Here is a 25,172-nt window from a genome sequence, read left to right as displayed (position 1 = left end):
TGCTGCTCATCTTTTTTTAAAACAAAAGAAGTCGAAGGATTGTACTGATATATTCATATACATTTAATTACAGCTCTCAATATAGCACAACCAGATACAAACAAGCAACAAAGTACATAATTTGATCTGGTTTGAACAACCCAACCTCAGACTATACGTCTTCACAATTAGTAGTTATTAGTGGGGAAATTGCAATATAAATACATTTATTTTGAGTGACTTTAAATGTTACCCAATAACTTTAATAGGTGTCAACTTTTTAATCTGTCTCCCCCTTCTATTAGCGCAGAATGGCTTAATAGGGTTATAACAATTGGCTCGTGATTTTAGCAGCATTTTCTCATAAAAAATCTCATCTATGACCTGCTTTCTTACTCTTTTGTTTTACCCTTTAGGGGCATTACGAGCTAATAAAGAGAAACCATATTTAACCTTGCTTTCTGCCCATTAAAACTAAGGGGCTGATTCATCAAGATCAGCATTGTTCACACCGTGACCATATGTTAGGTCAGACTCACCTAAATCATTAAGAGATGCAAGCCTCTTAATGAAACAGGCATGTCTGAAAAGTGTTGTGCGCCTCTCCACAAATCTTACTCCAGTCAGGAACTGGAGTAAGACTTCTGGTGACGCGCCCCCTGGGCCGTGGGGTACTCGGTGCCGGGCCGGTCGTTGCTAGGGTAGATGTCACAGTGGTGGTGACCCGGTCCGTGACCCAGGGCGATCAGTAAAAAGGGAATTTTATAGTTTTTATGCACAAAGTTCGTGACGCCACCTGTGGTATGCGGCTAAAGGAAGCCGCCGCTGCGGAGCAGGTCCTCTGGAGCTGATGTTAGTGCAGCAAAGCTGGTGTGGCTCTCCACAGGTAGAGCTTAGCTCCAGGGCAGTGTAGATGTTATAGGTGATGCTGGGCATTGTAGTGCAGCGGTTGATGGCGCAGCAATAATCAGTCCACAACTTAATGGCGGTTTCCTCTTATCATTACTGGCGGTGATTAAGCAAACCGGGACTAGGGTAATGGCTAGAAGTGGAAGTCTGGTCAGCCTGGAGCAAGTAAGGAATCCACCTCCCCAGGTGAAGTTGGAGGCCTTCCCTTTCCACTAATCTCTTTGGCCCTGCTGCTTGTAGCTGTGCGGTGGCCCTCGTCCCTGAGTGCAATGTCTTTGTGCTCACCCGTATGGCAGGCAGCTCGGGCCTTGCTGATGCGTCGCTCCCACGTGGTGGTGCTGGGCCCTGCGGTGCTGCTGAGCCTCTGGGCGTCTGATGGGGCCAGGAGACCTGCAGTCTCCTGCCCTCTGGTTCGGGCTGCTGGGCCTTCAGTGCCCCACAGCCTCGGACTACCGTGTCCGGTTCCTCTGTGTTGGTTCCTTTTGGGGTGAACTGCTGCGCAGCTCCACTCCCCAGCTCCTCTCTCGTCGACGTCCTCACTTCAACTCCTCACACTAAGTCTAATTAACCCCGCCCCCAGATCCCAGTTGCTAAGGGGAGAAGCTCCCCTTGCTGTTCTGGAGCCAGGAAAAGTGTTGCATGCTTAGCAAAACCTAATTAGGGGACCCCTGCTTGCTTCCAGGCATGGCATCACCTCTTGTGAGGGAGGCAATGTCACTGTGGCAACCGGACCCCTGGGGTGCCACATTCCCCCCTAGTTAACTTCAGTACTCCCGGACTGAGGATACCTTTTTAAAGTTAACAAATGACAATTCACATTACAAACAGGTTAGAAAGTCAAAAATTACAAAAAAACAGCAAAAATTGAAAGCAGTCACTGCGGCGCTTAGTCTTTACGCCACAATCCGGGGATTGTCTTTTTCCGGATAACTGAAATTTGGCTGGTGGGAACCGCATCAACCCACTTTGTGCATCGTCCCTGGGCCTGGTCTTCATCCACGCCTGCAGTTTATTTTCTAGGCCGATTAGTAACTATTTTCACTATTGTCCTGACCACACCTAGTCCTGTGGCCCAATTGTCCATAAATTTAACAACTATATATATTCAAGATTATTTAACGGGTACAACTATGTACAACATATGCTTTAATTCTCTTATACTTTAGTTCCTCCAGCGGGCAGGAAGCTGAACTTTTGTACTCCGGGTCGATCTACGTAGTACATTTGTTGTCACTGTCCTACCCTGGGTCCCTATTGTCTACCCCTGGTGTGGTGGGTTCACTATCCTCTACATTTCTCTTGGACCTACTCTGTACTGGTATACCGGACTGCCTTCTCCGGACTCCTAAACCCACCATGGGACTGACAGGTTCACTGCTAGCAGAGGGTAGATTCTCCTGATCTGCTGCTGATCTATCTCTGGGGTCGGCTGGTCTTCCAGATGTTCTGGAGCCTCTGCAGCTTCCGGTGAGACCGCTTTGTTCACCTGCATCCAAGACCGAGGAAATTCTCAGAGGACTGTCCAAACAGTTTCCTCCACTTCTTCTGTGGGCCGAGGGCTGTCTTGATCTTCTTCTGTGTGTTTCAACTGTTCAGGACATATCTTCAAATGGTCTTTTGAGACTGCCGCTGAAGTTTCCCCTCCATCTTTACTGATGAGGCACACTTTGGTGTTACCGTAATTCGAGGGTAGGACGGTGTATGGCTCAACCTCCCACTGGTCATCTAACTTGTGGACTCGTCTTTTCCTCTTAAGTACCTGTTCTCCAGGTGATAAGGGAACGGCAGGTGCGTGCTGATTATAAATTTTCTCTTGCTTCTGTCTTGCCTGGGACAAACTTTTCTCAACATACTCTTGCACCTTGCGGTATTGTTGCTGCCGCTCGGTATCCCAATCCGCATCTGGTGATGTCGTCTCTGGTGTTAAAACTCCCATGTCTAAGTCGATGGGTAGCTTACCAGGTCTTGCTCTCATCAGGTAAGCGGGTGTACAGTTGGTGGAGTTCACCAGGATGTGGTTATATAGGTCCACCAAATCTGGTAATTCTCTGGCCACAGGCTACGTAATTCAAGGGGCAACGTTTTCAACAGGTCTATTACCACCTGGTTCATCTTCTCACACAACCCCTTGGTCTGGGGATGATACGGCGTCGTCCTTATTTTCTTGCAGCCGTACAAGTTACAGAATTCCTGGAACACCTCTGCTTCAAAGGCTGGACCTTGGTCGGTAAGCACCCGTTCAGGGTAACCGTGCGGGTGACAAAAGTGCTGTTGGAATGCTTTGGCTGCCGTCTGAGCCGTCTGGTCTTTCACTGGCACTACTATCAAGAACTGGGAGTAGTGATCTACTATGGTGAGAGCGTAGACATAGCCAGACCGGCTTGGAGCTAGCTTCACGTGGTCCAAGGCTACCAGTTCAAGTGGTTGTTTGGTGATTATGGGCGGCAGGGGAGCCTCTGGCTGTCACGGTCTTTCTGTCTCGGGTTGCGTGGACCACATTCCCGACACCATCTCTCGATTGCTTTCCTCATGCCAACCCAGTAGAATCGCTCCTGGAGCAGGACTTCCAACTTCTTCCACCCGAAGTGTCCCGCTCCATTGTGGTACGCTTCTAAGACCATTGGCGCATCCTGCCTCGGGACTACTACCTGCCAGACCAGTTTGTGTGTCCGGGAGTTGATACTTCTTCAACACAGCTTTCCCTCTTAGATGAACAGTTTGCCCTTCTCCTTCCACAACTGTTGGGTCTCCTGTGGAGCATCAGGATCAGGGTGCGAGTCCGCGTGTGTCAGCAACTCCTTTACCAGGCGGATATCCTGGTCGCTATCTTGCGTTTCTGCCCATCCATAGTGGGGCAATGGGTTGAACATGGCCTCTCTGTTGGTGGAGTGCTTGTCCCTTACACAGTGGGAGCACTGGGTCACCCCGTGACGATGGAAAGCAGGTAGCTCTATCTCCTCCAGCTCTTCCGGGTCTTCTCCCCCATCTGGCAAGTTGGGCATCCTGGACAGCGCATCAGCATTTGCATTTTTATGCCCCGCCTGATACTTGATGGTAAACTCATAGTTAGACAGTCGGACCATCCATTGTTGTTCTAGGGCACCAAGCTTCGCAGTCTCCAGGTGCGTTAGCGGGTTGTTATCTGTGAAGACTGTAAATCTGGAGGAGGCGAGATAGTGTTTGAAGCGCTCGGTTACAGCCCAGACTATGGCGAGAAACTCCAACTTGAAGGAACTGTAGTTGTCGCGGTTCCTTTCCGTAGGGCGGAGCTTCTTGCTGGTGTAGGCAATCACTCTCTCTCTCTGCCTTGCTGTACCTGGGACAGTACCGCTCCCAATCCCACGTTGCTGGCATCTGTATGAAGTATAAAGGGTTGGCCATAGTCGGGGTAGGCCAGGACTTCGTCTCCGATGAGAGCCATTTTCAGTCGGGTGAATGATTCATCATCTGGTTTACCCCATTTGAACGGAGGTTTCTGGTTCTTGGCCTTGTTGGACTGGCCCACTAAGAGGTCCTGCATGGGTGCCGCTATCTTGGTGAAACTCTTGATGAATCTCCTGTAGTAGCCTACCAGCCCGAGGAACTGCTGCACTTCCTTAATATTGGAGGGTCTTGGCCAGTCTTTGATCACGGTGACTTTTTCTGGGTCTGGTGCTACACCTTCGGCGCTTACCACATGACCTAGGTACTGCACCTTGGGCTTCAGCAGGTTGCACTTGGACGGCTTTACCTTCAGGCTAAAACCAGATAGGGCTTCGAACACCTCGGCCAGGTGCTCCAGGAGGTCTTCATATGTCTTTGAGTAGACAATTACATCATCTAGGTACAGCAGGATGGTTTCAAAGTTTTTGTGTCCTAGGCAGCACTCCATTAACCGCTGGAAGGTTCCTGGGGCGTTGCAGAGCCCGAATGGCATGCAGTTGAACTCGCTGAGGCCCATTGGTGCTGTAAACGCGGTCTTTTCTCTGTCCGCCTCTGCCACAGGAACCTGCCAGTATCCACTGGTGAGATCCAAAGTGGAGAAATAGATGATTTCAATACTGCTAATGATTCCTCAATTCTGGGTAATGGGTAGGCGTCCTTATGTGTAATGCGGTTAATCAACACACATCCTCATTGTACCATCCTTCTTTCTAACGAGAACTAATGGAGCTGCCCAGGGGCTACAACTATCTCTGATCACCCCAGCCTCCTTCATCTCCCGTAACATTCCTTTGGCACATTGATAGTGAGCTGGGGGTACAGGCCGGTACCTCTCTTTAATGGGCGGATGATCTCCTGTGGGGATATGATGTTGGACCCCTTTTACCTGCCCAAAGTCTAGTGGGTGTTTGCTGAAGACTCGTTCATACTCTTGGACCACCCGGTATACTCCATGCTTTTGGTGCAAAGGGGTGGAGTCAGTGCCTACTTGTAGCTTCTGACACCAATCCTCCATCTACCCCTTGGAGCCGTTATCCTCCGCCGGTTTGGATGGAGGCAAGGGTTCCACTGCCTTTATTGCATTGTTACTGACAGTGAATAGCTTAGCAAGGGTAGCATACCGGGGTAAATGGACCTCTTTCTCCCCACAATTCAGGAAGCGTATCAGTACTCTCCCCTTGCGGACATCGACTACCCCCCTGGCTGTCAAGATGGTGGGCCTACTGTCAGAGTACACGGGTTCTACCAGGGCCTGATAATCTTGACCCCTGAGACCGATTGCTGCCCGACACCATATTAACATTTCACTCCTAGGGGGCATTGCAATGGGGAATGGATCACTCATCCTGACACTGCCAATTTCCCCTCCAGACAGCTCTACCTGTTGTCTTTTCATCAGGGCCCTGATTTCCTTCTGCAGAACTCGCTGCTGACTGGAACTGGCAGTCTCTGTGACCTGTTGCAACAAAACAATAATTTCTCCAAGATAATTTTCTATCACATTGGTGCCAAAGGTTATCATGGGATGACTTTCTCAGCGATCAATATCAACAATAATCATTCCTTGTGATGGCAATTCTATTTTGCCAACTTTTATGGTTACCTCTTTATACCCCACCTGAGGCAAGGGCTGACCATTGCTGGCATAGATACTAAGATGTTCATCTGGACGGCGGGTAATGTCTGAATCAGTCCAGTATTGCTTATAAAGGATATATGGCATTGTGGTTACCTGGGACCCCATGTCCAGCAACGCGTTCATTGGGATGCCATCAAGCACGACAGACAGGATCGGTCGTCCTCCCACATACTTGTCTCGCCAGCTTTGTGGGCCCGGTCGTCTTACTCCAGGGGGTTGGCCCTCTGCCCCAGGGGTTGTTCGTTTAAATTACAGAATCTTGCGTAGTGCCCCGCCTTTTGACAGCGGCAGCAGATGGGTTGTCCGTCCTGATTGTAGCGATCGCTGTTCCTCCCTCTGGTCAGTGGAATTCTTCTCTGTCGTCGCCACGGGACGTCATCTGGACTGGAAGCCAGCTGGATCTTTTCCTTGGGAGACACTTGCATGGCCTGCACGGTTTTGGTTAGTGCAGCCACACTTTTGGTCAGCTCATGGACCTGAAGGCGCAGCTCTGCAGATGGATCATTATCTAGGGTCTGCGTGTCAGCCTCCACAGGTGCTGGGGAAAAGGACGCCACCTCCTGGTGGTATGTGATAGCGGGGCGCCGGAGGGATGCAGTGCCGCCTGGGGTGGTTTCTCGCAGCACCCGGATGGCTGTCTTTAAATTGTGCGAAGTCCAGATCAGGGTTTTGCAGAGCCATAATGCGCAGCTGTGTCTGGTCAGCGCCAGACAGGAGCCCCTCAATAAACTGCTCAGTTAGCAATCTGGCCTCATCATGCACACTGTCGGGGTCTACCTGTTTGATGGCCCGCAGCGCCTCCTGCAGGTTTAGAGCATAGTCCCGTACACTGTCCTGCATCCTTTGTTTGCACCCGTAGAACTTCATCTTTATTTCTGCTGCGGTGCGGGTGTCAAAGGTATCCTTCAACCCGGCCAGTATTTCTTTAACAGTGCCTTTGTCCCTGCCCGGCCAGGACTTCACCTCTCTCTGGGCTGCACTGATTAGCTGGCCTATGAGGATGCTGACTTTTTGCTCCTCAGACAGGGGGGTATACTTTAAATAAACTGCGCAGTCTCTCTTCAAAGTCGTTCAGGGTGTACGACTCCCCTAAGTACTGGGGCAACCACGCCGCCCTCGGTATGTACAGCATTGATAACAGCATTACAGTGGCGGCGGCCGCGCCTGCGGCTGAATCCTCCCCCCGGTTGGGCATCTTCCTCCCCCCTAGTGAACTTAAGCCAGGTCCTGGGCGTCTGCTGACATACCAGTATGCTGCTTTGCAGGTGGAGGGATCTCTTACCCGGCGGTTCCGGATCGGGCCTTTTGCAGGCAGGTGGCAAAGTACGTGATAACACAGTTTAGTAAAGTCTATGGCACACAGGACCCGGTTATACCGGGCTTCGTGAATCCTGTTCGTGACACCAAGTTGACGCGCCCCCTGGGCCGTGGGGTACTCGGTGCCGGGCCGGTCGTTGCTAGGGGAGATGTCACAGTGGCGGTAACCCGGTCCGTGACCCAGGGCGGTCAGTAAAAAGGGAATTTTATAGTTTTTATGTACAAAGTTCGTGACGCCACCTGTGGTATACGGCTAAAGGGAGCCACCGCTGCGGAGTAGGTCCTCTGGAGCTGATGTTAGTGCAGCAAAGCTGGTGTGGCTCTCCACAGGTAGAGCTTAGCTCCAGGGCAGTGTAGATGTTATAGGTGATGCTGGGCGTTGTAGTGCAGGGGTTGATGGCGCAGCAATAATCAGTCCACAACTTAATGGCGGTTTCCTCTTATCTTTACTGGCGGTGATTAGGCAAACCGGGACTAGGGTACTGGCTAGAAGTGGAAATCCGGGCAGCCTGGAAGCAAGTAAGGAATCCACCTCACCAGGTGAAGTTGGAGGCCTTCCCTTTCCACTAATCTCTTTGGCCCTGCTGCTTGTAGCTGTGCGGTGGCCGTCGTCCCTGAGTGCAACGTCTTTGTGCTCACCCGTATGGCAGGCAGCTCGGGCTTTGCTGATGCGTCGCTCCCACGTGGCGGTGCTGGGCCCTGCGGTGCTGCTGAGCCTCCGGGCATCTGATGGGGCCAGGAGACCTGCAGTCTCCTGCCCTCCGGTTTCTGCTGCTGGGCCTTCAGTGCCCCACAGCCTCGGACTCCCGTGTCTGATTCCTCTGTGTTGGTTCCTCCTGGAGTGAACTGCTGCGCAGCTCCTCTCTCGTCGACGTCCTCACTTCAACTCCTCACACTAAGTCTAACTAACCCCGCCCCCAGATCCCAGTTGCTAAGGGGTGAAGCTCTCCTTGCAGGTCTGGAGCCAGGACAGTGTTGCATGCTTAGCAAAACCTAATTAGGGGACCCCTGCTTGCTTCCAGGCATGGCATCACCTCTTGTGAGGGAGGCAATGCCACTGTGGCAACCGGACCCCTGGGGTGCCACATTGGCATAAGGTACATGGCAGCTCATCATAAATTAGATGAGCTGTGGTGTCTTGTACCCATTTTAAACTAGGGAAACCGGCAAAAGCTTTCTGGCAAAAACACTTTGATGAATTGCGACCTGTAGGTGTCCAGATGGTGAAGGTTACAAACGTTACCATCTAAGCATTGTCATGATCTGGGCATATATGGCGGTGAATTGAACTGGTTTACTTTTATGTATTAATGATGTAATTTCTGTCAAAAGCAGCGGGATGAATATTACCATATAGACTACACTAATATTACAGCTACAAAAACAGACCTAAAAATAATCCCATGAAATGTTTAATTTATAATGGTTATGCAGTGAGGCCAGAACATTTAAAAAAAATTATCAAATTAGTTCAACTTACTCTACTTTGAGATCTCATTAGTATTTAGGACCAGATCTGTAATTACACATACAGTACAGTATGCTGGAAACTAGATCTGCCGTGATTTCTCAGGCACATGCTCCTACGCAATGTTAAAGGCATCTTGTAATATAAATCATATACTAATGGGATTCTTGACTCAGGCACCAGGGTAGCATCCTATGCCAACATATGGGGTTTATGCTATTACTTTTCAGTCAGGCTTCTATGACCTGGTCTAATGGCCAAATCAGTGGCCAAACTGCTTCGTCAGTAGCCACATAAATGTGCTCATGTGATATACTGTAAAATTCAAATCCTCCCAGTAAGGCAACAGGCAGCTTCTGGACCCTACTGCAAAATCTGTACCTCTGCAGTCCATGTTCAAATTCTACCTCCGCTGTTCCTGGGCCCCTAAAACCTCCTTTCGTCATCTCTACCTAATCTATTGCAAAATAACCCAAAATGTAGCTGGTGGTCCATGGTTTTGACCACCATCTTCTTCTGCCTGACTATTATGACTGGACATGCCAAAATTAATAAATTGCTTTCCAGTATTTATAGAGCTTATTTTATATGAAAATTGATGATGTTTGGCCGGCAGCTGTAGACTCCTGGAAGACAAGTAGAAGAAATGAAGGTGCTAAAATGGGACAGGAACAAGAACTAGTTAGTAGATTTGTTGCGAATCGATTTGCACAACCTAGTTTCCGGGCCCTGGCAGTAATCCATTGCTGTGGGACGGAAGCTGTGAGAACCAACCTGCCGCAATTTCACTTATGCGTCACACCACAACGATGGCGCTACGCCAGGCTAGCTAATCAAAAGAGGAGCCGCGGATGACATGAGGTAAGAGGCGGTATTACGGCGACCCATTACAGTCGTGGTCGATGGTCTGGGTCATGCACCAACTCTACTAGTTGAGTATAAATATGTCATACCAAGACCTCATGTACTGTACATGGCTATATTGTTTAGTATAAAGCAATAATAGGACACGCATTGAGGTGCATAGGGCCGTTATTGTACCTCTGTATGTCTCTGATTTTATACAAAAGCAGAAAGAGGGTTATGATTTGGGTTCTGAAGGAATTTGCAACATGTTCCACTGCATGCCGTATATATAAAGTCTAGCTATTGAGCCCGTTCTACGCCCGGGTGGCGAGCATTTTTATTGGTATATGGTCTCCCATGCTGATATGTGCTGCCCCCATCCTGGTATTTGTGCTGCCCCCATCCTGGTATTTGTTTTCCCCAATCCTGGTATTTGTGCTCCCCCATCCTGTTATGTGCTGCCCTCATCCCTATCCTGGTATGCATGGCACGCCTCATCCCTATCCTGGAACGCATGGCACCCCTCACCTTCAATTCTGGTACGCATGGCACCCCTCACCCCTAATCCTGGTATGCATGGCACCTTTCACCACTAATCCTGGTATGCATGACAACCCTCACCCCCAATCCTGGTATGCATGGTACCCCTCATCCCCCAATCCTGGTATGTGTGGCCCCCTCACCCACCAATCCTGTATGTATGGTACCCCTCTTCCCCGCAATCCTGGTATGTGTGGCCCCCTCATCCCTCAATCCTGGTATTTGTGGCCCCGTCATCCCCCAATCCTGGTATGTGTGGCCCTCTCACCCAGCAATCCTGGTATGTGTGGCCCCCTCATCCCTCAATCCTGGTATGTGTGGCCCCCTCATCCCCCAATCTTGGTATGTGTGGCCCCCTCATCCCCCAATCCTGGTATGTGTGGCCCGCTCACCCCCCAATCCTGGTATGCATGGTACCCCTCATCCCCCAATCCTGGTATGTGTGACCCGCTCACCCCCCAATCCTGCTATGCATGGTACACCTCTGCACACATACAAAAATAATAAACACTTATACTCACCTTTCTTCCCTGTGCTCCAGCGCTGCTGTGTCCTGTTCTGCCGGAGGCCGGGGGAGGAGTGCGGCGCTGGAGCACCGCGCTGTCCGGCGCCATTTTGCAGAATACACACTGCAAATGTGTCTTCAGTAAAATGGCGCCGGATAGCGCTATGCGAATGCTCCGATTCCAATGCCTTCACTCCGCCCCCGGTCTTCGGCGCCGGAGAGAGAGGCGCCGCGGCAACGCTCCTCCCAGTCAGGTAAGTATGTAAGTATGGCGCCGGAGATTGCAGTATGCGTTCAGTGTCTACGCATACCGTGATCTCTGGTGCCATACACACTCCTCTTACCTGTCTATAGAGGGTTCAGACAGAGGGACGCTTGGCCGGTTATATTAAAGATATTCCAGCTGTAGACAGTCAGTGATCTGCGTTGTAAGGCTCTGTTCACATCCTCTTGGACATTCTGTTTATCTGTTCTGTAATAGGAACAGACACACAGAATAAGTGATTCTTTGCATCAGTTATGCAAATGGAAAAAAAGAGGGGTCCCATTGCATTGTTATGGGGTACTGTTTTTTAGAACAAAGGACATTCTGGATGCAGGACTTTTTTTTACACTCTAAAAAGAAGCAGACATGTGGACAGAGCCTTAAGTCTCTCACACACTAGACTAATGTAGGTCACACTCGCAGATTTTGGCAGGTTCGGCAGACATTCTAATGATTATGTGGGATCCGGAGAAATGATTGGGGAGATAAGGATCCGGCATGTTCAATGTCGATCTCCCAATCTTTTTATTTTCCGTGAGATAAGCTGCCGCCATAGATGTCTGAGAGAGGAGGTGAAGATAACTGTGAGGGCTCGCTCACACTGACGTATAATACGGAGAAGTGCAATGCGAGAAAATATCCCATTGCGCTCTGACCAATGTTAGTAAATGAGTCCCTGCTCATCTGTGATTTTTTTCTCAGCTCGGACTTGTCTGAGGAAAACAATCGCAGCATACTGTGAGTGTCTGCAAGAATTGGCTCGCACTCGCCAATGCAAGTAAATGGGTGCGAGAAAAAAATCGCACGGCACACGGACCATGCATGTGTTGTCCAAGTTTTACCTACACATCTCAAAGGAAACCTAACATTTCAACAGCCAAGTATAGTAAATTCACAGCCAGAACCCTCAGAATAGAATAGATATATAGATAGAATAGACAGATTGACATATGTCAGTGAGACATATAATCAGTGGTTTGCGTGTGTAGTTTTCTGTACTTGTATTTAGCTAATAAATAAATAAATGAAAAAAATGGCATGGAGTCCCCCTATTTTAATAACAAGCTAAGAGAAAGCAGATAGCTGTGAGCTGGTCTTATTAATATCAGCTCACAGTTGTCTGCTTAGCCTTTACTGGTTATTAAAAAAGGGGGACCCTAAAAAAAATGACACGGGTTACCCTTATTTTAAATAACCAGCAAAGGCAAAGCTGACAGCTGTGGGCTGATAATAATAGTCTGGAAAGGTCCATGGTTATTGGCCCCTTCCCAGATTGAAGGACCCTGGTTATTAAAATAGGGGGGACCCCACGCCATTTTTTCTTTTACATTTATTCCTAAAAAGCTGCCGGATAAGCTCCACAGGGCTTATTAAATATCTATCTATCTATAGATGAGGAAAAAAATCGCACACTCGCATAGCACTGGCATAACATAAGTTGAAACATATGGATTCCACTCGTCCAACTTTTCAGGAGCAATATCGCAGCTATTTTTTGTACTCTAATGTGAACGAGTCCTTAGGCTATGTGTCCACGATGCAGAAATGCTCTGGATTTTTTCCTGAGCGTTTCTGCATCTCCCTGGCAGAAAAAAATGCATGCGGATTGTACATGCGGATTGTACATGCGGATTGTACATGCGTTTTCCTGCCAGGGACATGCGGATGTGAAGCGTTCTTCACTTGCATTTCCGCATGCGGGTTGACAAGCGCTTTCCAAGCGATTTTAGCATCACTTGGAAAGTGCTTGACGACTCGTCACACTATATAAATCCATGCAAACAGCATGGATTTATATAGTGTGACCCGAGATAATGTCAAAAAATAAAAAATAAACCTATACTTACCTTCCGACGGCCCCTGCAGTCTTGCTGCGCTCCTGTGCTGGCTGCCGGCAGATCGCGGTACACTGCACTGAAGGACCTGCCGTCACATGACTGTGACATCACTGCAGGTCCTTCAGTCTAGGCGCGATCTGTAGGCAAGCACAGGGAAAGAGTCCGGGGGCCGTCAGAAGGTGAATATAATCTTTATTTTTTATTTCATTCTTTTTTTTTACAGCTTTTTGGGTACCTGGGTGTGGAGGAGAGTCTCCTGTCCTCCACACCCGGGTACCATCCGCACATTAGAACGCGCCAATTACGCAAGTACAGATGCAGTCTTGCGGAATTGGCGCGTTCTATTGCAAGCCAATGGCGGCGAAAACTTAGCACTTCCGCAAAATAATTGGTAGAGCTGCGTTTTTTTCCGCAATGATAATCCGCAGCGGAAATTTCCGCAGCATGTGCACAGCACATGTGGATTATCATTGGGTGACATGACAGGCCTTCTACCATGCATTTTTTAAGCATTTCTGCTGCGTTTTTGCCGCTGCAGAAACGCTTAAAAAACGCATCGCAGGCACACAGCCTTAGACAAAACAATCGGCCGAACCATTGTTCATTATGTATGGGGAGCTTTAGAAAACCTTATCACATAAGGGGCATAGTTATAGGGGCAGACAGGAACACGTCTTGGCAATCTGTCTTTCGTCAGGAATTTTTATATCCAATATATCGTTCCCACTTCCTGTAAACTTTACTTCATTATGTGATATAATTATTTCAGATCTTGTCCATGATCTTGCATTTGTGAAATGCATCAGTGTGGATCTTAATGCACAGTAAAAGGCTTGCAAACATGATGGGAAAGCAAAGTCATTCTCCTTTTCCCTGCATCCCCTGGAACATTGCCCATTCTTGTTCTGAATGGATGATATTATGTGCAGAGCGGCCTGGTCCGCCATGCTGTGTGGAATAATGGCAGACGAGAGGTGGATGAGGAAGGTTACTGTTGCCTAGCAACTGAGCTTTATGTTAATGAGCAGAATAATGACATTTTCACATAAACCGTCTGGTCACCATCTACAATATGCCCCTGTCTCTGAAGTGTGATAATGGCCGTTCTCCGCTCATGTTTTCTTCCTAACAAGAACATTACTTTTCTAAAAGGAATGCAATGATGTCTGTGCCTCATGGATATAACACAACATAATGGTTATATCACCAATACATAATGAAAATGTCGTTACCGGGCTAGTAAAAAGCGGTAGACATTAGTGGGCAGAGGGGTCATTCATCTAACATCTTAAAGAATTTACCACACCAACTACTTGTACAGTGCCACTCTTATCAATAGTCTGTGTCTGGTACTGCAGCTATTACTCATTCAGTGGTGTTCAACATTTTTATCTAGATAAGGGTAAACTGATAAAATTTGCAAACGATGCAAAGCTAGGAGGGATAGCACATACTAGAGAAGACAGAGAAAGGATTCGGAAGGATCTAGATAAGCTTGAACAATGGGCATCAACTAGTAGAATGGTATTTTACGGAGAAATGCAAGATTCTACATCTGGGCAAGAAAAACAAAAATGACATCTACAGAATGGGAGGAATAGAACTAAGCAACAGCACGTGTAAAAAAAACTTGGGTATACTAATATATCATAGACTGCACATGAGTCAATAATGTGATGCAGCAAAAAGGCAAACACAGTCCAGGGATGTATTAACCCCTTCACACTGTGGCCATTTTCATTTTTTTGCTCCCCTTTTTCCCAGAGACATAACTTTTTTATTTTTCCGTCAATATGGCCATGTTAGGGCTTGTTTTTTGCGGGACGAGTTGTAATTTTGAACAACACCATTGGTTTTACCACATTGTGTACTGAAAAAAACGGGAAAAAAATCAAAGTGCTGTGAAATTGCAAAAAAAAGGGCTATTCCACAATTGTTTTTTTTTTTTACCATGTTCAGTAAATGCTAAAACTGACCTGCCATTATGATTCTCCAGGTCATTACGAGTTCGCAGATATCAAACAGGTATAGTTTTTTTTTTTATTTAAATGGTGAACAAGAATTAAAAGTTTGTTAAAAAAAATGGCGCCATTTTCCGAAACCTGTAGCATCTCCATTTTTCAGGATCTGAAGCTGGGTGAGGGCTTATTTTTTGTGGGCCGAGCTGACATTTTTATTGATTTGGGGTACATACGATGTTTTGATCACCTGTTATTGAATTTTATTGTAATGTTGCGGTGATCAAAAAAACGTAATTCTGGCATTTTGATTTTTTTTCTCGTTGCGCTGTTTACTGATCGGATTAATTCTTTTTATATATTGATAGATCGGGTGATTCTGAACATGGCGATACCAAATATGTGTATTTTTTTTATAGTGTTTTCTTTTGAATGGGACAAAAGGGGGGTGATTTGAACTTTTTAAAAATATTTTTTAAAACTTTTTTTTTACTGGCTACAATAGTCTTCATGGGAGAATAGAAGCTGTGATATCGCTTGTGTTACACATAGCAGGGCTTCAGGAAATAAACATGTATAACAAAACGTGTAATTGCAATAATTTTCTGGGAGAAATACTTCATTTTCTGGAACAATTTCAAGGGTGCCAACAATCTATGACTGTCCATAGTCAATATAGTGGTGTAGTTGGAAACAAGTACAAAAACCTAAAAGATCATTACGTACTAAGTACATACAATACCCAAGGCAAAGAACCAGATACCCTCACCAAACTTGATCACACTTCGCCAATGGCTTTGTCTGGAGTTATTGGAGCATAGCAATGTTTCTTTGACAAATCTTAAATCTGCCAGTCATTTATCTGATTTGGAGATGCCCAATCATAGAAATGGTGAACAATAACATCTAGTCCTGTCCATAATTAGACAGCATCTTTCAATAGAATTTACAGTGGGCAATTAGGTGTTCCTGTGCATGTGTACCGTAATATTAATTCCATATAGTATGATAGGTCAGTTAAATCTCTGGTGCAGAATCTAAATTTACTCAGTAGAAAACCACTCCATGAATATTCACAGCACACTAGCAATGTATCTGGGACAAAGTTTAGACAAGTTTCAGGCCCATTCTATTCAATAAAATATTTTTTAGACTTTATCAGGCCGACTTCAAGTACGCTAACGTATTCAGGGATTACAAATGTCAGATCTACTTCTGCCATTAATTAATTGGGTGCTACAGTGAATAACAACATAAGAATGCATACATCTTTGGTCACTTAAGAGGACCTGTCACCAGGTCATAAGCTTTTATTTTATTCTTGCTGCACCCCAGAGAATTCTGTTGTTTTTTTTTTTGTTTTTTTTATAAATCCCCAATAGATATGGACCTCTCTATTTATTGCTTCTTTGTATGATCTGTACAAATGGGCTTTGCTCACAGGCTAATAATGCAGAAGAGCCTAAAGATATGACCCCAGAGAAATCTGTGATCCTTTTTTCCTGCACGTTTTTGCTGTGCAAATGCAGCATTTTACTGGCCCAGCAAAGTGAATGAGAATTCTGAAATCTCATGCATATGTTTCTTATTTTTTCCTTCCATAGTTGAAGCAATTTCAGAGATGTAGTCTGTCAATTCTTTCAGCATTTTTGCTACGTTTTTCATCCATTTTAATGAATGGGGGAAAAAGAGTAAAAAAATGCATCAAAAACGCCGGAAAAGAATACCGTTTTTTAAGCAGCGTTTTTCCTGCCAAGTGACATGTTTTTGATGCAGAAATCTCTGCAGCAAATACTTAACATGCACATACCTTAAGATTATAGAAGAAGCCTGTGGTGATCATGGCAGCTGGAATTTTTAGTTTTTTTCTGGACCTGCATTAGTGCTATAGCTTTATTATGAATGGACCTTTCTTTAACATTATAGTACAATAGCAACTTCAGGTACTTGTATGCACTTGTTCGTCTGTAGATTACGAATCTAAAGGAGCTTGTTTTAGTTAAAGTCATTTTTACACATTGTAATCGGTTCAGTTTCATCCAGTAATAATTCTTCTTGCTTCATTGTCTGTGCTTTTTTAAACTACTTGTAAAATACTTATAATTACTTATAGTACATACTATATTTGAAATAATTATATATTACTTATAATCCATTAGCTGCCTGTTGTGTAGCAAAAATGACAAAGCATTAAGATATGAATTTATCACAAATATACTGTATGAATAAGGAATATCTCAAGATCATTAATTCAACAATGCCCAATTACTTACCAAAAATCCAATCTAGCTTACTTTCCAGGACTTCATGTTATTGCCGGTATTGCAATACATTGACATCCAACTTCAGAGGTTTGTAGTTACACTGTATTCCTATTTAAGGGATACCACCAGTTTGAGCCATATTCTTAATGATATAGAATGGGTACATTTGGGTTACTATAGATGTTACATCTCTGTACAGCAATATTCCACACCTAAATGGATCCAGTTACTCAAACAATTCTGGGATAAAGATTACCTACTTCCACCAAGACAGAAAAAAGTTTCTTCTTGATGGTATTTAATTCATCTTATATTGAAGACAGTTAAGGCTAATTATTGCTTTTTGAAAAGTTACGGTTATTTTATCACATTTTTAATAACCTATTTGCTGCATTTGCACACACAAACTCAGGGACTTTGTAGGATTACAGTCAGATGTATGTGTAGCACCCCGAGGGCTCGGCTGCTACAGGGGTATTGCACCTCAAACCAGAGGTGTGATATTCCACTCCCGGGTAAGGATGGAGTGTGGACCAGGACTCAGTAGGCTGCATGCACCACACACACCCCATTTCCGAGGGACAGCTCAACGGTGCTCCCACTAGACTGAAGTGCAGGCACGACAGCATCTGTTCCTGGCTGGAGTGGGGAGGGGGAGGAAAACCCAGTGGTGTAGGAGCAGATAGGGGTGGGTCTCTGGGCATAGGTAGGAGCCCATTGGTTGCTAGTCACCTGGGCTCGGGTGTTAGAAGGAGGTATATAAGGTGGGCACCATCTTAGGACAGCAGTCGGTGCAGTGCAGAGAAGAAGCTAAGAGTGAGAGGAGAAGACAGGAAGCAGAGCCCCTGCATGGGCTCTGCTCCGCAGGCAGGCCTTGTCAGGAGGCTGGAGCCAGAGAGAGAGAGAAAGGAGAATGAACAGAAAGGACAGTAAGAAAGGAAGCAAGGAACAGGAACACAGAGAAAGGCCCAGAGACACGAGTGAAGAAGGAACCCTAAGAACCCACGAGATAACGGGTGAAGGGTTGGCAGAACAGGGTACCGGAACCCAAATTGGTGGAGGCAACAGATTCTTCAGCCAAAGACCGGAGGTTGTTACCACATCTTGGTGCGACCCCTCACTACATCCACCAGGAAAGCATACCACATAGGGTCAGGGAAACCGGAGAGAGGTTTCGCCGACAGAAGGCCCGAGGAAGCTGGACAAAGGTGGGTCACTGGTGGGGACGGCCAGAGAAAGGAAAGGAAGGGAGTCCTGTGCCACGCTCTGGAATTGCCTGGGAGTTGGTCGAGCCCCTTGCCTGGTGGACGCAGCACGGCTTGGGCAGTCACCGCCGGTACCGAGGTGACTAGGACCAGTAAAGAACTGTGAGTAAAGCATTGGAAACTGCAACCACATGTCTCTGTATTTCATCGCCGCACCAGCACCATTAGTACTGGGACGCTCAAACCATCACTACCATCATCTACTCTAGCTGCCCTGAGGCAATACTTCTCCCGTGGGGAGTTATCCCATTCTTGGCTGCTCATATAACATCAGCCTTAGCGGTCTGCAGCGCAGCGGCGGTCCCCACTGACCGCAATCCACGGGTGGCGTAGTCGGACACTTATTACAACACAAATAGACTGCCACTGGTTTGACCGCCCTGGGCACGGACCGGGTCACCGCCACGGAGGACTACAACCCCCAGCGATCCGGCTCCGGGTATCCCCCTGCACAGCACAGGCCCAGGGGGCGCGTCATATGCGTAAGCAATTATACCAAACAAGTGATAGTTGTAGTGCCGGCGTCCCTGCCCTCTGCTAGGCAGGGACGCTGTTCCCCTCACCGCTCTGCTCCGTGCCCGGCGTCCCTCTCCCGCTCTGCTGGCAGCGCGCGCTCCTTCCCGGCCACTGTGCTTAGGGCGCGCGCGCGCGCCCTCCCTCCCTCTTAAAGGGGCCGCGCGCGCCGTCCTAAGGAGTCCCCGGCCAATGGCCGGAGGACTTTACCATATATAAGGCACCTCCTCCAAAAGGTAGTTATACTGCATCAGCAGAGTCTAACCCAGGAAAGATTTCATAACAAACTGGGGCTCCAAGATGTCTTGTTTAAGCTCTTTTGAAGAACCACCAAGAAATGTGTAGTGTTGAGGACCGTGGAAATAGTAGTCAGCCAAGGAAACTTGGTGCAGCAGATGAAATACGCATCATGATTTATATATTTCCCTTTTTTTGCATTTTGTTGCTTGATAGAAATAAACTATTACCACTTGTTTTTGAAAGCTTTCTTAATTTGCATATTTTGTTTCCACACTTGCCTAAAACTTTTCCACAGTACTATATATAAGGACGGTAAACTAATATCTATCTGTGTGCTAAAATAAAGAAAACCGCATGCTAGTTGCTGCTGGCTCTGGTCCATAGGGATCTCACCCCAGAGACCTCGGGAGGTTTGGCAAGCAGTTAATATTATCTCAATAGGTTTACACACCTTGGGATACTTTGCAACATGATCTATGTAAAGTGTCTGACCCAGGTTTATGAAATAGCATGTGCCTTACAGGGTTACATGATTCACCTTCAATCTGTCACAAACTGGCCAGTAGTTTGCTAGAGGTTTAGCAAACTATTTTGTTAGGGTTATAATTTAAAGGGAACCTGTCACCATGGAAATGCAGTCCAATCTGCAAGCACCATGTTAGGCCCCCTTCACATGTCCGTGTTTGCAGTACGTGTGGCATCCGTTTTTTTCATGGATGCCACACGTACCCATTATAATCTATGGTGCTGCACACATGTCCATTTTTTACCAGCAGCATGGATGACAAGTGCCAATACAAGTCTATAGGTCCATGTAAAACACGTACTGCACACACATAGCATCTGTGCATCATCCGTGTGCCGTCCGTGTACTGTACGTGTTTAACCCCTTCTCAACATATGACGTACACTTATGTCATATGTCGTGTCCCTGACTCTGCATTGGAGCCCGCACCTTTCCCACACATGACAGCTTTAATCAGCTGTCATATGCCTTTAACAGCAGCGGGTGGAACGGAGTTCCATCCATGGCTGTTTCTATGTATAAGTGTGCATACAGAGGTAACTGTCAGTCACTGATAGGACCGCCCACTGGACTGGAAATCCCAGAAACAGCAGAGGATTAAATGATGAAAACACAAATTATACTGAACTTTTTCGCACAAAATGTATTAAACTCCCCATGCTCTATAACATTATGCCTGCAGACTGGGCTGCATTTTCACGGTGACAAGTTCCCATTTTAGTAGTCATATTGTTAGGAACCACAGTCATCCTTTTAAGAGGTTGTCCTAATCTAGACAGAATCCCTGTCACGTACATTTATAGCAAACACACAGGATTCCACCCTTAGTACCCATACCTATGTCAAGAACATAGGTAAGACAATTGACACTCAAGGCCTGGGTCAGACAAGCGTATGAAAAATTGTCCAATTTTCATCCTGAAAGCTCGGACAGTTTTTACTTGTATTGATTTCCACATCACCAAGTCCATGTGGCAACCGATTTTATACATCAACATTTTAAAATGTACATAATCAAAATATGATGTATTATGGACGTTCCGTTTGGGATCCAATTTCCTTTTTTTTTGCGTGCGCACATAGATTTCAGTGGGCGAGTCTCATCCCAGATTCAGAAAAGAATATTGCACACCATGATATTTTTCACACATACACTTGGTCCGTGTGTGAAGACGGTCTTCTGTTGAATAATATTGGTTAGTGTGCTGTCTGATTTTTACTTACACAGCACACAGCTATATTATATAGTGGTCTGAACGAGCCCTTAGATAAATGCTGTCCATGTGTGGCACTGGGGACCATGAAGGGTTTATTTCCGCTCTTTCATATTCTATAATTTTTCTAAAAGAGTATAAATAGTCCATTGAATATTTCATATATATTAACGAACGTAAAAGATTTCTAAATTTCACTCAAATTTTTGAAATGTGATGAAATATTTTTTTAGTAAGGAATAACTCTCTACCTAAATATAATTCCTAATGGTCCTCTTGGAATGCAATTTTTCCTGCAAGCAAGAGAAGACTCTTTATATGATGTTTTATTACTTTGCCAGAATTTTTTTAATCTATTCTTCATTCTATATTGTTCTTGCACTTGGTATGTTAATGTTGTGGTGCAATTATGTTAAGATCCTCTTCTTCATTTCCTTTTTTTCTCTCTTCTTCTCCTCCCTGTTAGGTGTCAGGCTGTGGCTGGATTCAAAACGGGTCCAGAACCTTCTGTGGTCTCCCATTCTGGTCCAGCCAGGGCTGATGCTGCTCAGCATTGTCATCAGCCCCAACGCCTAGCTGGTCCACGAGATGTACAGATTGTCTCTTGGGTATTTGTACCTAGCAATGTTAAGCATAGGTTGCGGAGGGACACAGGGCTCTTGGAGTCTAAGTCCAGGATTCGTCGCACTGAGCATGCCCGTGACCTGGCGGACCGTGATTGGTGGTTTGGCAACCACCCGACCCGGTGACCTGGCACCGCCTGATTGGTCCACGGGTGGCGTCACCAATGGTGCGAAGGTGGGCAGGGCTTAGTCTTTAAAAGTCCCGCCCACAAACATGGCGGCGCGCTCTGATCATTGAGCAAGTGATGCTGTTGTGTGGACGACTGTGTTCCACGTAGTTTCCATAGGCAGGTGTAGTGGAAATAGGCAGGCTAGTGGAAATAGGCAGGTAGCTTCGTCTAGCAGTCTGACTCTGCCAAAGGGGTCGCCTAACACCCCGAGCAGCCTGCAGACGTCCTATCCACGGCTATCGCCTATCAGCCACATGGAGTAGTACCCTTCAGTTCGGTAGCACGCCGGCTGGAGGCACGTGTAACCGTCGGCGTAGTCACACACGCATCCTAGCGCCGCCAGTGTAGTCCCTGTGCTGTAACAGGACTACAGATAGTTTTTCACCGCATATCTCTCGTGCTGCTAACGTGCAGTGTGCAGTAACACGGAAGGGTTTATCATTTAAGTTGGTTGTTTTCCTTTTCACCCGGAAAGTGTTCGGCCGCAGTCCACCAGGCAGCATCGCGGACCCCGGGGTCGGTTGCGTTCCATTATAATAAAGTTGTTTGCAACCGCCCTCCTAACACTCCCTACCCCATTTTCTCTTTTCCTTTATTTGGTTGCCTTTCCTTTCCCTTCATCCCTTTCCTGACCTCTTGTTCCCTATACTGTAAAAATCTCCTAATAAAAAGAATTTTAAAGAAATATTTTTTTAGAAATTTGCCATAATTTAAGCTGTGAATATATCTGGCGAATTGTAGCTTCTTATCATGTTTGAGGGAAAAAATTACTGGCGAAATGGCCTAATACATACGCAGCAATATTGTGAAGTCCCACTGTCTTCCTTTGTAAATTACAGAAGAAAACTGTTGGTTCGATGTGAAGAATATCACGTTACTAATAATAGTAGCTTCATATTCCGATTTTTAAAAATGGAAATGCCTGGCTATGTCTTCCATTTTTCCTCTCTTTTGCATCTTCGCTGGCTTCACATAAGCCATGAATAATTGATATGGTGAGCTTCCATCTGCTTGTCTGTAACAATGTGAGCTCCTCAGACGTAGGGAACACGTCACAATCACAAAGCATTGTTCAAATGTACAGGAAAACAAGGGACCTGTGTTTTCCGTATCTATATCTGGTTATAACAGACGGTAGATCAACATTTTGCTGTAACATAGAAATCAAGATCAAACTGTTTCTTTAATTTTCAGGAGATGGCGGGAGCATCAGTGAAGGTCGCAGTCAGAGTGCGGCCATTCAACTCACGTGAAATTGGAAAAGATTCAAAATGCATCATCCAGATGTCTGGAAACATAACCAGTAAGTGTCTCGTGCTGTGCTGTTCTCACTAGGAGGTAGATGAAAAACTATTTTACTCATATTGACTTTTCTGGCCATTTTTTTCCTTTGAGGCAAATTTTATACAAGAACAGAGGTAAGAAGAACCATAGTGGTCAAGTTTCTTAAAACATTTGACATTCTGAAGCTTGCAAGCATTTATACTTTCTATATGTATTATACAAAAGACAGGTGTATGTTACGTGTGGCCCAAAAAATAATGAGGAACTAAGCATAATCTGGAAAAAAATGTTTACATCACGATGAGGAGATCCACTCTCCTATACAGTACATATTTTATGATTGAAATGAAGATCCAATCTTAGCACAAGGGAACTTTTCCATAATTCTGTAGGGCGAGTTGATTTTTTTTTGCGCGATGCAATGCACTAAGATGTCACAAAAATGCTAATTTGATGCATTGGAAGATTTTGGATGCCACCTCCTTGCTTGTTATGCCTGGCTGTACACAATAGATACTCTCCTCAAAATTAAAATTGCAACACTTAGAAGGAAAAGTCGTGGAATTTTGGAAATCACAGGACGGATAGACATGTTAATGATATGCAAATGATTAAAAAATGGAAACAAAATTTTCAAAACATCTTGATTTATTCTGTATTGAATATGAGCGCCATGTGCAGAAATACGCAACCTTACACATTTTGGCTGCTATCAATGAGGTTACTAATGCCCTGCTGGCTGCATTTGGGCACACAAATCATCAAGATACACTGCTGGCTGCTGTCTTTGCAATTGCCAACCAATAATGGATCAGATGTGTTCAATGGAAGACAAGTCTGGAGACTCCACTGATTAAGGCAGCATATTTGGACCATGCAGACTATTCACAGTAGCACGAGCATGCATCCTGCTGTTGTCAAGTTGAAAAATGGTTCCTAGATAAATGGCTGTATCACTGGTTCCACCACCAAATCAATGTAACGCCGAGCTATTAGTGTACCTGGAATGAAGTCTAGAGCTGTCCAGCTACCATACATTATGCAACCTCACATCATATTCTGTAAATAGGATTAGTGTGACCTTACTTCATGAACGCCTCATCATATCGTTGCCCACATGGTCTACAGACCAATCTGCAGTTATCATTGCACCCAAGACAAAAGCTTGACTTATCTCTCAAGATAGTCCTCAATCTCAGCCTCCATTGCTCCCTTTCAGCCACCGATCTCCATCTGGAGACCACGTGGGCAATGCCATGAAGGGGCCTTCACGAGGGAACGTCACAACTGTCTTACTCCTGGGATCATTTTGTAGGGTGGCATAATGTATGGTAGCTGGACCCCTTTGGTCTTCATTCTAGGTGTACTAACAGCTCGGCATTACATTGATTTGGCCGTGGAATCAGTAGTATGGCCATTTCTCCAAAGTATTCCAGAAGCCATTTTTCAAAACAACAATACCATGCCGCATGTTGCTCATGCTACTGTGCGCAGCCGGCGAGGCCAAAATGTGTCACCATGGCCTGTAACATCTCCGGACTTGTCTCCCATCACACATATTTGGGACAACATTGGTCAAGAATTAAAATGGGAGCAGCCAGCAGTGGATATTGATGATTTGCATGCTCGATTACATTCAGCATGGCAGAATATTCCTCCGACATCCATTAATAACCTCCTTAATAGCAGTCAAGGCGTGTAAGTGCATGTATTTCTGCATCTAGTGTTTATACTTAATTCTGTCAGCTATCTCTTTTACACGGTGGTGGCCCTTTCCTTGAGAACAAAAGGATTTGGCATGTTGAGATCCATCTGCCTGATCTTTATCTCTGCTAAAATTGGTGGCTAATATGCAATTTTATTTTTGTACTGGTGGGAAGCTGTAGCTTTGCATTCCCATTTTGTATATTTTAACCCCAATAAAACATTTTCAGCATAAGACTCTAATAAAAATTTGGCAAATGAACCAAAAATATAGGATGCTTACAGAAAAGTGAAAGCATAACATAATAGTATAGGAAATAATGTTGCACATGCTCACATGCAGTTCACCGTTAGTTACATTGGGTACAGAAAGTATTCAGACCCCTTTAAATTTTTTACTCTTTGTTTTATTGCAGCCATTTGGTAAATTCTAAAAAGTTAATTTTTTTCTCATTAACGTACACTCTGCACCCCATCTTGACTGAAAAAAAAAACAGAAATGTAGAAATTTTTGCAAATTTATTAAAAAAGAAAAACTGAAATATCACATGGTCGTAAGTATTCAGACCCTTTGCTCAGACACTCATATTTAAGTCACATGCTGTCCATTTCCTTGTGATCCTCCTTGAGATGGTTCTACTCCTTCATTGGAGTCCAGCTGTGTTTAATTAAACTGATAGGA

At 45.6% G+C, this 25,172-nt stretch overlaps 2 protein-coding genes across 11 annotated transcripts in view; one reads left to right on the top strand and one right to left on the bottom strand.

The window, feature by feature from the left end:
* KIF1A (kinesin family member 1A) overlaps positions 1 to 25,172 on the top strand; it is a 229,126-nt gene that overhangs the window by 51,974 nt on the left and 151,980 nt on the right. For all 7 annotated transcript variants that reach the window (XM_073674513.1, XM_073674511.1, XM_073674514.1 and 4 more), the window contains exon 2: positions 22,697 to 22,805. In XM_073674513.1, the coding sequence (XP_073530614.1) occupies positions 22,700 to 22,805 (106 nt within the window). In that variant the 5' untranslated portion in view covers positions 22,697 to 22,699. The remainder of the gene's footprint in view (positions 1 to 22,696; positions 22,806 to 25,172) is intronic.
* The window catches only part of LOC141259066 (allantoinase, mitochondrial-like), a 202,745-nt gene that overhangs the window by 130,230 nt on the left and 47,343 nt on the right, over positions 1 to 25,172 (bottom strand). The gene's annotated exons all lie outside the window — the stretch shown is intronic.

This window comes from Phyllobates terribilis, unplaced genomic scaffold (assembly GCF_046119375.1).
Source record: "Phyllobates terribilis strain yellow unplaced genomic scaffold, ASM4611937v1 Scaffold_3__8_contigs__length_932513732, whole genome shotgun sequence".
Classification (NCBI taxonomy): Eukaryota; Metazoa; Chordata; class Amphibia; order Anura; family Dendrobatidae; genus Phyllobates; species Phyllobates terribilis.
The sequence above is the reverse complement of the archived record's forward strand: the minus strand, read 5'-3'. Positions and strand labels throughout refer to the sequence as shown.